Source organism: Gracilinanus agilis, chromosome 4 (genome assembly GCF_016433145.1).
Source record: "Gracilinanus agilis isolate LMUSP501 chromosome 4, AgileGrace, whole genome shotgun sequence".
Taxonomy (NCBI): Eukaryota; Metazoa; Chordata; class Mammalia; order Didelphimorphia; family Didelphidae; genus Gracilinanus; species Gracilinanus agilis.
In genome coordinates, this window is record NC_058133.1 from 393346996 (window position 1) to 393361679 (window position 14684).

The 14684-nt window shown below is 35.3% G+C and overlaps 1 protein-coding gene across 1 annotated transcript in view; it reads right to left on the bottom strand.

The window, feature by feature from the left end:
• Positions 1-14684, bottom strand: part of AHI1 (Abelson helper integration site 1) — a 247409-nt gene that overhangs the window by 127355 nt on the left and 105370 nt on the right. Inside the window, exon 20 of the mRNA XM_044675444.1 lies at positions 13799-13916. Within this exon, the coding sequence (XP_044531379.1) occupies positions 13799-13916 (118 nt within the window). The remainder of the gene's footprint in view (positions 1-13798; positions 13917-14684) is intronic.

Consider the following 14684-nt stretch of genomic DNA (forward strand, 5'->3'; position numbering starts at 1 on the left):
GAGCAAATGGTATTCCAACTCCTATCTCAAGCAGTGAGTTGGGGCTAGGGTGGGGATTTTTAAATTCTACGACTGCAATTTTGAGACTGAGTACTACATTTTTGCCTTTACAAATTTTTTTCAAGACCAATATTAACTCCTGGTGTATTATATGCCCTGGATATATATACAAAATTCCACTTTGTATTTTTTAAAATTATATCTCTTATATATGGCTTGTAAATGAATCTGTTTCCCCAGAGAGAAGGTAAGCTTCTTGAAGGCAGAGACTGTTTTATTTTCATCTTTGTATCAAAATGTCTCACATAGTAAGAGCTTAACAAAAGCTTGTCTCTATGAGAATATCTATTTATATGAATCCATGATGTTTCCCCAGAAAGAAAGCAAATTGCTTAAGGGAGGAAGGGAGTACTTTGTTTTTGTCTGTTTATGTAGCTCATATATATAATTCTTACTGTTTGGTTGTCAGTAAAATCAAGAAAATGATGAATTTTGCTTTTCTCTGAAGACTACAAATTCTATTTTATTATATACAACAGTGATAGCTCAATGAATGCACAGGATTCTTTACAGGGAAATCAGGCACTTAAGGGGGAAAAAAGAAAGCAGAAAAGAGAGATATAGGCAAAGAGACAGAGAGAAAGAGAGTCAGAAAAGGATAAATGAAACATGTTAGAGACATCAGACATCAAAACAAATAAATATAAAAGATAAATGTTTGATCTATCTATAGAAAATAAAGCCTGGGAAAGGGCAGGTTATTAAAAACATGTACTTGGTAAAACTGATTAGTATAAACATAAAAAGGAACTTTAAAAAGATGGAAGAACTGGAACATTGATGGATTTTGGTCAGAAGCATTGGTGGGAGCATAGATCTGATGAAGAGGAATGATGGAAGCCATCTCCTTTGAAGGGATTTCAGTTAATAACAAGAAGAATAGACTGGGCCTAAATTTTTTTTTCAGCTGAAATTTAAAAAAATTATGCTTTCAGTATGACCAGGTCTTAAAGTAAAACTGATTGTTTTCTTTGACTGACATTGATGGTGATCAGAGGAAGAGTCTCAATAGCTCTTCCTGGTTATCTGTCTCTTCTAGGACTCCACTCTCAAGGGAAAGGGTCAAACTGGAAGAGGCAGGTTTAGAAATAGAAGGGTATGTGCCCAGGATCACAGCTGTGTTCCAGAATTCTGTCTGACACCGAGCCTACTCTACTTACTTCCCTAAATGCCTTTCTTATTATAATTCCTTTTTTCTTACTGTAATTCCAAGAATCCCCAATACATATAAGATATCTTCCAATAATTTAACATATTTAATAGTCCTGTGGCTAATTTTCTGCCTTCTTAGAAAGTGTTCTGTTAGAAAATAACATTTTTATTAATAAATCATTAAGGTTCTTATGAATTCTACTTCAAAACCATAAAGCCAGCTTGATTTACTTGACTCACTAAGAAATACTAATAACATTTTAGATATAAAAGAACAGAAATAAGAAGTATATTAGGAGCTATAAACATCATTATTGACCCCTTGATTCTCTGTTTTAAATGTCATAGAAAAAACTAAACTGTTGGGTACTTTCAAAAATGGTTATAAAACTGCACATAATCTCTGCCTTTTAGGTTACAATAAGTCCATGATGTTATCATGCAAACATATTTAGTTGTACATAGTTAATACATGCTAAATTCTGCCCAAAATGCTACTATGATACTTCACTTGGAATGGTGATCCTAGATTCTTGAAGGCTATATAAGCAAATCATAAACTATGACACATTCTATGAAATTAGAAAATCTTTTAAATATGGTGAAAAATTCTGTCTGAGGACAAGACTATGTAGAGAAAGGTTGATCACTAGAAATGGAGGTACTTAGTACTAAGTTTTTTGGCCACAGCAAAACATGAAAAAGATGACACTACTCCCTACCCTGTGAAGTCCTCTCCTATGCTGAAAGAGCACTTGTGGAGAGTCCCCAAGCAGGGCAACGGGGGCTAAGAACCACTCAGAACAGTACAAAGAGGACTGGGTTAGCAGTTAGAGAACTTGAGTTTGGGAATGTGGTTCTGTCACTTATAAGGCCTGTGATCTCACTTCTCTGGGCCTCTGCTCCAGAACTAGACTAGGCATAAGCTCTAAAGTCTCTCCCAGCTTGGTAACTATGATATTATGAAACACAAAGTTCAGAGCCCTAAAGTTAACTATCAGAACTCCAAATGAGAAATCCTTGTCCAGCAACCAACTTATGTATACATTATAGGAAGAATACAAACATCCATAGTGATATTTTCATAAGATAGCATAATCTCAATCTCTGTGTGTCTTTCTTCCTTTTAAAAACCCTTACCTTCTATCTTAGAATTGATAATAAATATTGGTTTCAAGATAGAAGAGCAATAAGGGCTAGGCAATTAGGGTTAAGTGACTTCCTCAGGGTCACAGAGCTAGAAAATATGTGGGGCTAAATTTGAACCCAAGAACTTCCATCTCCAGATCTGGCTCTCTATCTATCCACAGAGTCAACTAGTTGCCTCCACTTCTTTATTTTATTTCTTCTTCTAATTATGAAAAAATATCAACAAACATGGAATTTCAATATGTATAAAGAACAAAAATCTGTGGTCTTCTGTTACAGGGTTGGTTTTTAAAAGTCTATATTAAATTTAACATGGTAGAAATTACTTTGTTTGTATCCCCTTCCAAATTTCCTTGTTCTCCCTTCTACATAATATTTAATGTTTTAATGATACTTTTTTCTTTTTACATTGACACTATCTTCCAATGCCCACCTGTTCCCTCCTCTATTAGAAATATTCCCTGAGACAAATATGGACAAGAAAGACACATCCACACATTGGCTGTATCTGGAAATGTGTCTCATTCTGTAATTCTAGTGCATCGGCTCTTTGCCAAGAAGCTGTAGTGAACAATCAGCTCTAGAAGAATGATAACAAATAATTATATTTTCCCTCTGTTAGCAGAAAGGTGATAGATTATAAACATAGACTGACATATACCTATTCAAAAAAGTCAATATGTGAGTCTGTTTTGCTTGACAATATTTGTTATAAGAGAAGCTTTCTTCTGTTGTTGTTGTGGAGTTGGGAAGATTTATAGGGAGAATTCAAGAGCAGTGGAAGTGACATTAAAAAATAAAAGAGAGGAGGCAGCTGGGTGGCTCAGTGGATTGAGAGTCTGGTCCAGAGACGGGAGGTCCCTAGATTCAAATCTGGCCTCAAACACTTCCTAGCTGCATGACCTTGAGCAAGTCACTTAACTTAGCCTAGCTCTTACCACTCTTCTGCCTTAGGACCAATACTATATGTATTGGTCCTAAGGCAGAAGGTAAGGATTAAAATTTTAAAAAGCGAGAGAGAACAAAAAAACATTTTTTTTAATACCCATAAGAGAGCAGAAGGAAATACAGAAGATAAAAAAGGCAGGCAGGATAGCATTGGAAAAACATAAAATTTAAAGATACTTTAATTAATCAGAAAGTATTTATTAAGTGCCTACTATGTGCTAGGCTCTGGGGATACAAGTACAAAGAAAGAAACAGTTTTTAGTCACAATGAACTAGCATTCTGATAAAGGGAGAAGAGAAGTTCTTTTAAGATAATGTATGGAGTACAAATATTAAGTTAATAAATAAAAATGTATATAAGATAGTTCAATACAAAGTAGTTTGGGAGAAAAGACACTAATAATTGGGGATGGGAGTGAGGAAAGGAATCAGAAAAAGGCTTTAGGAGGAGACGGTACTGGAGTTATATCTAAAAGAAAGAGAGGAACTCTATGTAGCAGGGGCATAGAAAGAATATTCCTGCCATGGAGGACAGACAGTATAAAGGCAGAGAGAGGAGAAATACATAATAGAGAATTATAGTTTCAAATACAATCTTTTAAATAAATATCCTTTCTATATATAAATGTTCATGCTTGTTGATGTTTTCAAGGTCATAATAATTTTTTAAAAAGGGCAGTTGGTAAAGAAAAAAACACCACCAACAACAACAAAGAGCAAAAGCAAACAGACCACTGTGATGAAAATTGCAGATTATGTAGCAGTGTTTAACGCTGAGAACAAAGAAGTGAAATTCTTTTTTTTTTTAAACCCTTACCTTCCATCTTATAATCAATACTGTGTATTGGTTCTAAGGCAGAAGAGCTGTAAGAGCTAGGCAATGGGGGTTAAGTGACTTGCCCAGAGTCACACAGCTGAGAAATGTCTGAGGCCAGATTTGAACTCAGGACCTCTCGTCTCTAGGCCTGGATCTCCATCCGCTGAGTCACTCAGCTGCCCCTGAAGAAGTGAAATTCTATGAAGAAATTGCCAAGTTACTGCAAAATAAGTCAACATTCATCTGGATATAAAGTGACTTCAATATTAGTGCATACAGGAAAGAAGGCAGAAATCATATTGAGAAATGTGGTTCAGGACAAAGAAACAATGAGGTCAAAGGCATGTGAGTCACTTAGAATTCTCATGGCTATATATTGTGGATCTGTTCTTTTAAAAAAACACAACAAACAACAGAAGTTTCTCTGTACATGACAAGCATTCAAGGAATCTATAAAACAAAATGAAACCGACTATATTATTTTTTATTTAAAAAAAAAAAAACAAATGTTTGCCTTTTGTATTAGAATAGATATGCAGTATTGGTTCCAAGGCAGAAGAATGGTAAGGGCTGGGCAATTAGGGTTAAGTGATTTGCTCCTGGTCATACAGACAGCAAGGGACTGAGGTTAAATTTGAATCAAAGACCTCCCATCTCCAAGTCTGGTTTTTAAAGCACTGAGCCACCTTGCTGCCTCTGATTATATTTTTAATTAACAAGAATTTATTTTTCTCTCCCTTACCTATCTACCAACAAAAGGAAAAAAAAAAGAAAGAAGAAAATAATGATAACAAATATCAGAATTAAATAAGACCCATTCACTCACTGACCATGTCCAAAAACGTTTATCTCATTCTGCATCTTAAGTTTATCACCTTTCTGTCAGGACAGATGTTGCATTTATCAGGACTCTGGAATCATGTTTGGTTTCTAAATTGATCAGAGTGAAACTCAGTCTCCTTTCACAGAAAGAACTTGTTATCAGTGAAGAAATATATCATTTCTTATTCAGTTGTCTACAAAGAGTTAGACTATAAACTGGTTAGAGCTATGCTCAAAATCAGTACCAAAGTTGAATAAGATGAGAAGGCACTATATGTAATTACAATAACTTACTTAAAGAAGCCACTAACTCATAACAATGGGAAATGGACAAAAGTAAAGGCAATGGATCAGCCAATGACTCTGTGCGTGTGTGCATGCACATGTGTGTAAGGAGACCATTCTAGCTGGAAAAACTTGATCTCTTTGTTGAGGTGAGAGACAGAGTAGCCAGGGACAACAGTAATTTAGAGTACAAATTTATTGCAAAACATCATGCAAAGAGAATGAAAGAAGATTGTATGCTATATTGTGTCACAAAACAGTGAAAAGCCATGGAAAAGAAAATGAGTCTGCAGAGAAAATTTTGAGTGATTGCCACATCATCCATTGAGAACTGCAGGTAAAATTGGAAGACAATAAATAAAAGTCAACAAGCCCTTATTAAGAGCTTACTAAAGGCTATCCACCTTCATAGAAGGAATTGACAGTTTAAATGCAGATTGAAGTATATCATTCTTCATTTGATTTCCTCCATGAATTTTTCTCAAGTGTAAGCATTGTGTGTCTTCTTTCACAACAGGATAAACATGAAAATTAATATTGTATGATAACATGTACATCCTATATAATATTCCCTGCCTCCTTGGGGAAGAAGGGTGGGAGGGAGGGAAAAAATTTAAATTAAAAAAAAAAACAACTTACCATGTGCCAGGCATAGTGCTAAGCACTTGAATACAAATTCCCCCAGTTCTGGCGAGTACCCCCAGTTCATGACCACTATTAGAGGTCAGAAAGCTGCCTTTGTTGGAAAATGCATCTTACATCAAACAGTAGATTGTCCCTTCCCTATTATCAATGCAATGGAGAAAAACCAGATGCTAGTTCATGAGACATTTTCTTTCTCTTTTGTGCATTACTCATCATTTTCCAATCCTACTTTATATAGAGAACAAAGTCTCTACAAGGATAATGTAAAAGTTGCTCTGCCTCACCTTCCTTGGAAGCCTCAAAATACCAATATCCTCTGAATACTCACATTCTGGATGTACCTTAAGAAATTCTCCACCAGCGCCTCATTTTATAGCCAGAAACACATTACAAGGAGGGGCAAAAATGGTCAATGCATCACAAGAGTGGTGCCCATGCTAGAACATCAACAAACCTCCAGAAAATTCTCCAGCTTCTTAGGACAAAGCTTGCTGAAAAAGTCTTCTAGTGAAAGAAGCTCAAAAGAACCTATAGAGAAAAAATTTCTACCTAGAAACTCACTCGAACCCTGGATTTCACACATTGAAACTATGCTTTCATTTCCTGCTCTCCTGCAGCCTCTCCCTCTAACTGACTAGTTCTTCTATAGATTCTTCATTTGAAGGAAGAAGCCTAGATCAGTCATGTCTTTGTTGCTCTCTAGGAGGTCTATTCCTGACTCTTCTAGACTTTCTTTACAATGTCCCATGTTAACTGCCTCCATCTCCACCTCCCACCCCAATATTTTTTTCAGGTTCCTCTTATATGTAGTCTTCTTCTGCTAGACTGTAATCTCCCTTGAGAGTGGATGCCGCCTGTCTTTGTATGATTAGCATTTAGCACAAGTGCATGGAATACAAGTAAGCTTCTCAATAAATATTTGTTGATTTGACAAATATAAACGATATGGATGGATGGTCTTTGTCCTCAAGGAATTTACATTCTAGTGAAGGAAGATGACACATAAAAGGAGCCTGATAAAACAGAGATTCCAAAAGAAAGAAAACAATGATATATGGTACTATTTTTAAAAAAGGCAGTCAAGAAGACATCAGTAACTGTTCTGTGTGTCTATTTTCTCATCTTTATAACATACTAAAATCGAATGGCAGTCCACCAGTTCAGAGATGAGTACTCGAAGATGGACATTTAGAGGTAATGGAACCTATGAGAGCTCACGAAACTCTCCAGATGAAAGAGTGTACACTGAGAGGGAAAGAGCAGGAAGACAAGAGGAGAACCAAGAGGGAAGAGTGCAGGAAAAGCGGGAGCTCAATGGCACAAATGCTAGAGAGGTCAGGGGGTGCAGGATTTTCTCAGAACACCAATTAGCTTTGGTGAATAGGAGAGTACGAGAAACTTGGGGGAAAGCAGTTTTAGTTCACTGGGTTCAAATGATAACATTAGAAACCAGATTGTAGAGGGTTTAAAAGAGAGTGAAAGGAAAATAACTGTAGGCATCAAGTGTAGATACATTTTTCAAGAAACTAGATAAGGACTTGTTAGCACAGTAGCTGGCACACAGGAGGCACTAAATAAATGCTCACAGTCTGACTAATTCAAGTCCCCTTCTGGTGATTCATCACACTATAGAGATAACAGCATTCTAAAAGGATTTTACTGGTCACTGTACAAATATTGCATGTTAAGAGCGCCATGAGTTAAAATAATGTTTAGAGTTAGTCTAAGAACTGCACAGTCCTTGGGGCAGTTGGGTGGCTCTGGATGGAGAGCCAGACCTAGAGATGGGAAGTCCTAGGTTGAAATCTGGTCTCTGACACTTCCTAGCTTGGTGACCCTGGGCAAGTCACTTAACCCCCCATAGCCTAGCTCAGTGATGGGCAACTTTTTGAGCTTGGTGTGTCAAAATTCACCAAAAACCGAGAATAGGGGGCAGCTGGGTAGCTGAGTGGAGTGAGAGTCAGGCCTAGAGACAGGAGGTCCTAGGTTCAAACCCGGTCTCAGCCACTTCCCAGCTGTGTGACCCTGGGCAAGTCACTTGACCCCCATTGCCCACCCTTACCAATCTTCCACCTATGAGACAATACACCGAAGTACAAGGGTTAAAAAAAAAAAACAACGAGAATAACTTGGGTGGTGTGTCACTTCGAGAAAAAAAACAAACCATAATTTCACGATATTTATAGTTTCAATAACATACTTCTCTGTGTGCGGCCGTGTGCCATCGAAAGTGGCTGTGTGTCAGTGCTGACCGTGTGTCAGAGGTTTGCCATCGGGCCCAGCTCTTATCACTCTTCTGTCTTAGAATCACTATGGATTCTAGGGCGGAAGGTAAGGGTTTAAAAACAAGAACCGCACAGTCCTTACTCCCCTCTCCTTCTTCGACAATCTGCTCTCATGAATACGAAGGGAGTCCGTCTGTCACAGCTCGGAGGGCTGATTCGGATGCTGTCACTCAGGCTGGTCAGCGGTAACCTATGGAGGTGGGGAAGGCAGCGGGCCTGCGAGTGAAGGCTGAGGGGAGCAGGAAAGAGGAGGGAGGGTCTGGCGGCCCTGCCGGCGGGTCTCGGACGGAGCGAGCTGCCCGGCCTGGGGATTATACATGGGCTTCACAAAGTCAGCCACAGCTCTTTCCGCGGCCCTTTCTAAGCACTCACCAGGCTCTCTGTCCTACCTCCGTCAAAAGTAGAGATCCAGACACCAAGAGCCTACGTGTATTTTAACCAATTCTGTGGTCTGTCTGACCTCAGTAAGTCATTCTGTACAATAAAAATGAAAAAGAGAGGAAAAAAGCACCCCTTCAGAGAAAACTAACCAACACAACAATTATATGACAGCATTTGTAATATCCATACCCACATTCCCATATTTAGCAATGAAGGAAGACTTCATTTTATTAAATTTATTCCAGGGCCAAACTTGATCATTAGAATGACATAGTTTTCGGTCTTTTTTGTTATTCTACTTACATTTTTTAAAGGCTTGGGCCTCTCTGTATGAGTTCATAAAAATTATTTTTTTTTTTTGTTCAAACCCTTACCTTCTGACTTAGAATCAAGATTGTGTATTGGCTCCAAGGCAGAAGAGTGGTAAGGGCTAGGCAATGGGAGTCAAGTGACTTGCCCAGGGTCACACAGCTGGGAAGTATCTAAAGCTATATCTAGGCCTAGCTCTCAATACACTAAGCCACTTAGCTGCTCCTCATAAATATTTTCATTCTTCTTGATAGCATGATAGTATCATATAAATAATCCTCATATACCACAATTTGTTAGCCATTTTCCAATCAATGGACACCTATTTTGCTTCTAGTTTTTCTGCAGAAATAAGTAATACATTGAATATTTTGGTATCCTTGAGACATTTACATAAAGCAGTGAGATCTCTGAATCAAAGTATACGGACATATTGCTCACAATGCTTTCATGTATAATCCAAGCTGCCAAGCTGCTTTCAAGAACTAGAATAATACACAGTTTTATCAAGAGAAAATTAATGAATATATCTGCCCATATACCTTCATATCCCAACTATTCCTCTCTCTTGTTATCTGCCAATATGCTAGGTATAAGGTACAACTTTGAGGTTGGTTTGAGTAACATTAACATTTTGATTAACTATTTGGAACAATGTTTGGCTGTTAAATAGCTTGCAATACTTCTTTTGTGAACTATTTATATCCTTTTACCACTTCTCCAACTGGAGAATGGTTTTGTCATATGTTTTGGCTGATTTCCTACATATCCTAGGTTATCAGACACTTTTCAAAGAAGTTGGATGCAAAGATTTTTTTTTTACAACTGACAGTTTTCTTTTCTTGGTTTTGGTGATTTTTTTGGTTGCAGAAATAATTAGGTTTCAAATCATAAGGATTATGAAATTAATCTTTTTTGGTCTCGCCTATCCTTTCTTTGGTTGAGCATTTTCTCCCTAGTTCTAGTTATAAATGGCACCCAATCTCCCTTTATTCTAAATTTTTTTATAGGGTGACATTATATTTACATCATATGAACATTTTTAGGTTACTATGGCATATACAATAATGAGCTGTGCTCAACCCAATTTCTGTCAAAGGACATTCTAGTTTTTCTAGCTGATCATGCCAAATTGAGAGTTCTTTCTCAAAATAGTTTACCTTTTGGAGTTTATAAAATACTGAGCTTTTGAATTTTAATTCATTCTTCCTTTTGTCTTTATGATCTTAGTTCATCTGCTTTTTGTGGCAAGTTTTTACTCATTCACTCCCTTGGTTTTTCAGGTTTTCTCTTTCAGTTCCAGTTACTTGTATCTTTGTCACCTCCCTATAACATTTCTATAAAGGCTGAGAATCCTCAGTCCCTTTATGTTGACACTTTGAGGGATATGATGAGTTCTTGCCTACTTGCTTTGCTATATCTCATAAGGTGACAGGAGAAGGCCAAACCAATCTACTACAAAGTGGGTCACAAGGACCGGGAAAGGATACTTACAAAACAACCCAGAATGCTCTGTCATCAGGTTATTCCTGCTCATGAGGCACTATGTTAGAGATGCAAAAGGAGATTAAGCATTTTTATCAAGGTTTTATATTATTCTATATTTCTGATCTCTTTGGGAATACATATAACTCCTGCCTTGGGGGATTTTAGAGTTTGGCAGAAAACAACCACTGCACCATTTGCTGGTGACATAAGATGAACGTAAGAAATTTTAACTCATTACTTCATGCTCATTCTAAGAATATGTACTGTCTGCTTCACATAGTAAGAGCAGATATACTAAAAATGAAGATATAAAGATAAACATGAATTTTAAATGCATATCCCATATGGCTCTTATACTTAACATGTAATTTCAAATTTTTGTTACAGAATTGAAAGATAATTACTACAAGCAATTAAATAATCCTTTTCCTTTTCCTTCCAAAATAAAAAAAAAGCTTGATTTATCCTATATTTGGGTTATACAAACTGTTCTACATTGAAGAACTGACGATTGATCTAAAGAATAGCTTAGATTATCTTTTTGGCTGTTAGATAAACAAGAAATCTTTACTATGGGCAACAACAATATTCTTTCTTGGGTAAATTAAGAAATAGCACAATCTTTACCTAAATTTTTGCTTTGTTGTTTTATCGGTAGGTCAAGGATCTGTGATTTCATCAGTTTGGGGAGCTCCACTTCCAATGCTGACCATGATTTAATAGATTAAGTCTTACTGATTTTACTTTAGGTACCAAGAGGTTAGGAGACTTGCCTCAAGGCACAAAGTGAAAAAGTATAGAAGCCAAGATTTAAACTAGAACCTTCTGAATCCAAGTCCAGGTTGCTGTTTACTATATAATACTCTCTCTGTTATTAAGCATTTATTGGGTGTAATATCTAATGGATATCTTCTTGAAAGAGGGGCAAAATCATATTAAATCAATACTTCGGAAGGCTGTTTGTTGCATTATGTTTCTGAATCTTACTAATCCTAAAGCACAAGAAATTAAGTCATGCACATAAGCAGCATTTTCTCATGTAAATTGCAATTAGGAAAATGAATCCATATCAGCAATGGGAGGATCCAAGACAACTGCAAGGGACTCCATGACAAAAAAGAATATCTACCTCCAAGGAAGAAACTGATGGAGTCTGAATGCATACGGAAGCCTACCATTCTTTACTTTATTTCCTTCATGAATTTTTCTCTAATATAAGTGAGATGTGTCTTCTTTCACAACAGATGAACATGGGAATTTGTATTCTTTAATAACATATGTACAAACTATCATAATATCTGCCTTCACGGGTGAAAAGAACAGAGAGAATACAGACTGAAAAATGTGAGAAAATTACTATTAAAATTATGCCTACCTGGCAAAAAAATAATATAAATCCCACAATCTTCTTATAGTAATTTTCAAGAAATCTTTTTTTTATTACTCCATTAATTTATGTGAAGAAATGATCATGGAAATACATTACAGTTGAGACTTCTCAGTATTATTTACTCTGAGGATTATGTGCTCATATGAATAAGGAATCAGAGAAAGAGATATTTATTAAGAAGCTACTATGTATTGGTCACTGGACTAAGTGCTTTACTAAGTGTTTTACCATATTTGGTAATATAATGATAAATAAAGCACTGAGACTAAATCTAGATGGACAACACCCTGGACTGGGTGTTTATGTGCACAATTATTGGGTTTCATATTATTTTGACTCCAACTAAAAGTGGAAATAAATAGTGCATGTCACAAAGTTAGGGATTTGATACTTGTGAAAACCATAAATTAGGTATATATAACATATTTTAGTTAACATTTAAAAGTTAGATTTCAAAATGGTCTATAGGTTTGAAAATAAGACCTATGGCTAAGTAAGCTCTTCCCCAGGATTCCCTATTTCTGCTAAGGTAACCATTTTTTTTTTTTTTGCCTAGTATCAATCAAGACTAAAATTTTAGAATAAAAATATTATTGACCTAGAACTAAAAGGGGGCCTTAGAGGCCATCTGATCCAAAGTAATTCATTGAAAGTTATACAGAGAGTTAAGTACCAAGGTGAGATTTGAACCTAGGTCTTCTGAATCCAAAGTTGCTGGTCTTTCCACTTAATTTCTTTGTCTCCTATCCATCCTTCACCCCTATTACTCTCCTATATTCAATAAATGATCAAATTCCATTGATTTGTCATTTTGGAGCTTTTCTAGCATTCATCCTTTCTTTTGGATTTCTAGCACTACTACCTTATTCCAAGTCCTAATCATCTTACACTTGAACTAAGAGCTATAAGAAAGCTTTACAGGCTTTCTAAGTGTCTTAAGCTTCAGCTCCCTTTTACCACAATACTGGAGATTGGTGACAGATTAGATTTTGTAAAATATGACTCTTAACAAGATACAATCGATTAATAAGCATTTATTAAGTGCCTACTATTTGCCAGGCTCACAATTTTCAGAACCTTTCAATAAATAAAACATGAGTTTCTAAATTTGGGGCACATGAAAAAGATTATCAGAATTTTTATAAATTAATTTTCAATATGTGGAGTAGATGTATATCCTAAACAACTAAACAAAACAGTGCATTCAGAATTTATAGAAACCAATTTTTTTCTTCAACAGTAAAAACATGATACCATTCACACAAGTCCTACCAAGGCTATATTTTTATGACTAAGTAAGGAAAATTACATTAAGATAGTGCTTTTTTTCTTCATCATTTACTATTTGTCAAAAAAGGTGTCGAAAAACTAAATTACTTTCGTGATTAATTCCAGATGTTACTAATTTATCTTTTGAAAGGGCCTGTCTGAAGAGGTACTTTTAAGGAAGGTGAAGAATATATTGCTATACAATCACAGGAGAAAAGAGACAGAAAATAAGTGGAATCACAATACTAAAAACAAATATTCCACCCTGCTGCTTTTTTCTTTGCATTCTTTTGAAAGCTTTATTCAAATACATTTAAATCGCTAACATAAAAAGAATTTGCAAGACATACTTTTCAAAGTGATAATTAATTTGATTTTCTTAACTAGCTTTTTTTGCATATTTTGCTAACTTTACTAATATATTCCAATTCTGACACACCTGTATAGTCTTAAAGTAGTTAAATAGTTGTTCAAATAAATGAAGTTTATATGAATCCATAACTCATGTTTTGCTTCTATTAAAATATTTTGAATGACTAAAATAAGTTAGAGAATCTACAGCTAAAATTACCTAGAATTAGTAATTAAAATAACAATAATTTCAAACGAAAGGAAAAAAGGATATTAGAATTCAGTGATCTACACTTATTTTGTGAACTAAAATTGAAGCTAAAACTTGATCACAATAGTACTATGAAATAAGTCTTTTTCTTTTATCGAGAAAATGAAAATATTAATCATTAAGTAATAAAACATCTGAACAATAAAAGAAAAGACCAAAATAACAAATGGGCTTACCACACTGAGTAGTAAAAGGATGCTGAGGAATCAAATGAGTACCCATCGTGTTTGACAGTCTGAACTTGGAGTGTGGTGAGAACAATGATGGAGCAGGAAGCATGAGATTTGAGCTGGCCTGTAATAGGAAAGGCAAATCAGAAACTAAAAGTGTAATTTCCTGGGTTACTGATGCAAAAACTAAATGCGAAATATTTAGCTACTGTATGATATACAGATTAGGACTCAAGGAAGGTCAAAATAGTGCTAGTGACCAAAATGATCAATTAAAAAACCTTTTTGCTCTTTGAATGGAAGTTTTTGGAGTTTGAAATTATGAACAACTTATGAGTTTCAATAAAATGACCACTATATAGAAACACAACTTTATTAAGGGAGGTAAAGAGCTATAGTAGAAATATAACAAAACCAAAGTAAAGCTTCACTACTTATTAAAACAAAGTCTGTTTATCACAGAGCCAAGATCCTTGCTAACATCAGGGTTAAAGTAAAATGTTAATTGTAAGTTAGATTAAAATGCAAGAAAAAAATGAAATGAGCTTGCTTTCAACAATCAAGAAAGGGTTTGCAGATTTAGAGAATTAATATGTCTACTATTAGACAAAATAAGCATTCAAACTCACATTTATACAAGATTTTACAAAATATCATGGACTCAAGTTAGAGACTTCATCATAAACACTTATAGTAATATATATATATATATATATATAAAATACACTATAACTCTGGTTATTATAAAGGTCCTTTGACAATATAGTAATACTTTCAAGTCGTCTCCCTTAACATACCATTAAAAATAACATATGTGAAATAGTATAACACTTTTAAATTTTCATAAAGAAATAAGTTGTTTTTACCTTATGAAAACTACTATAGTTGTTTA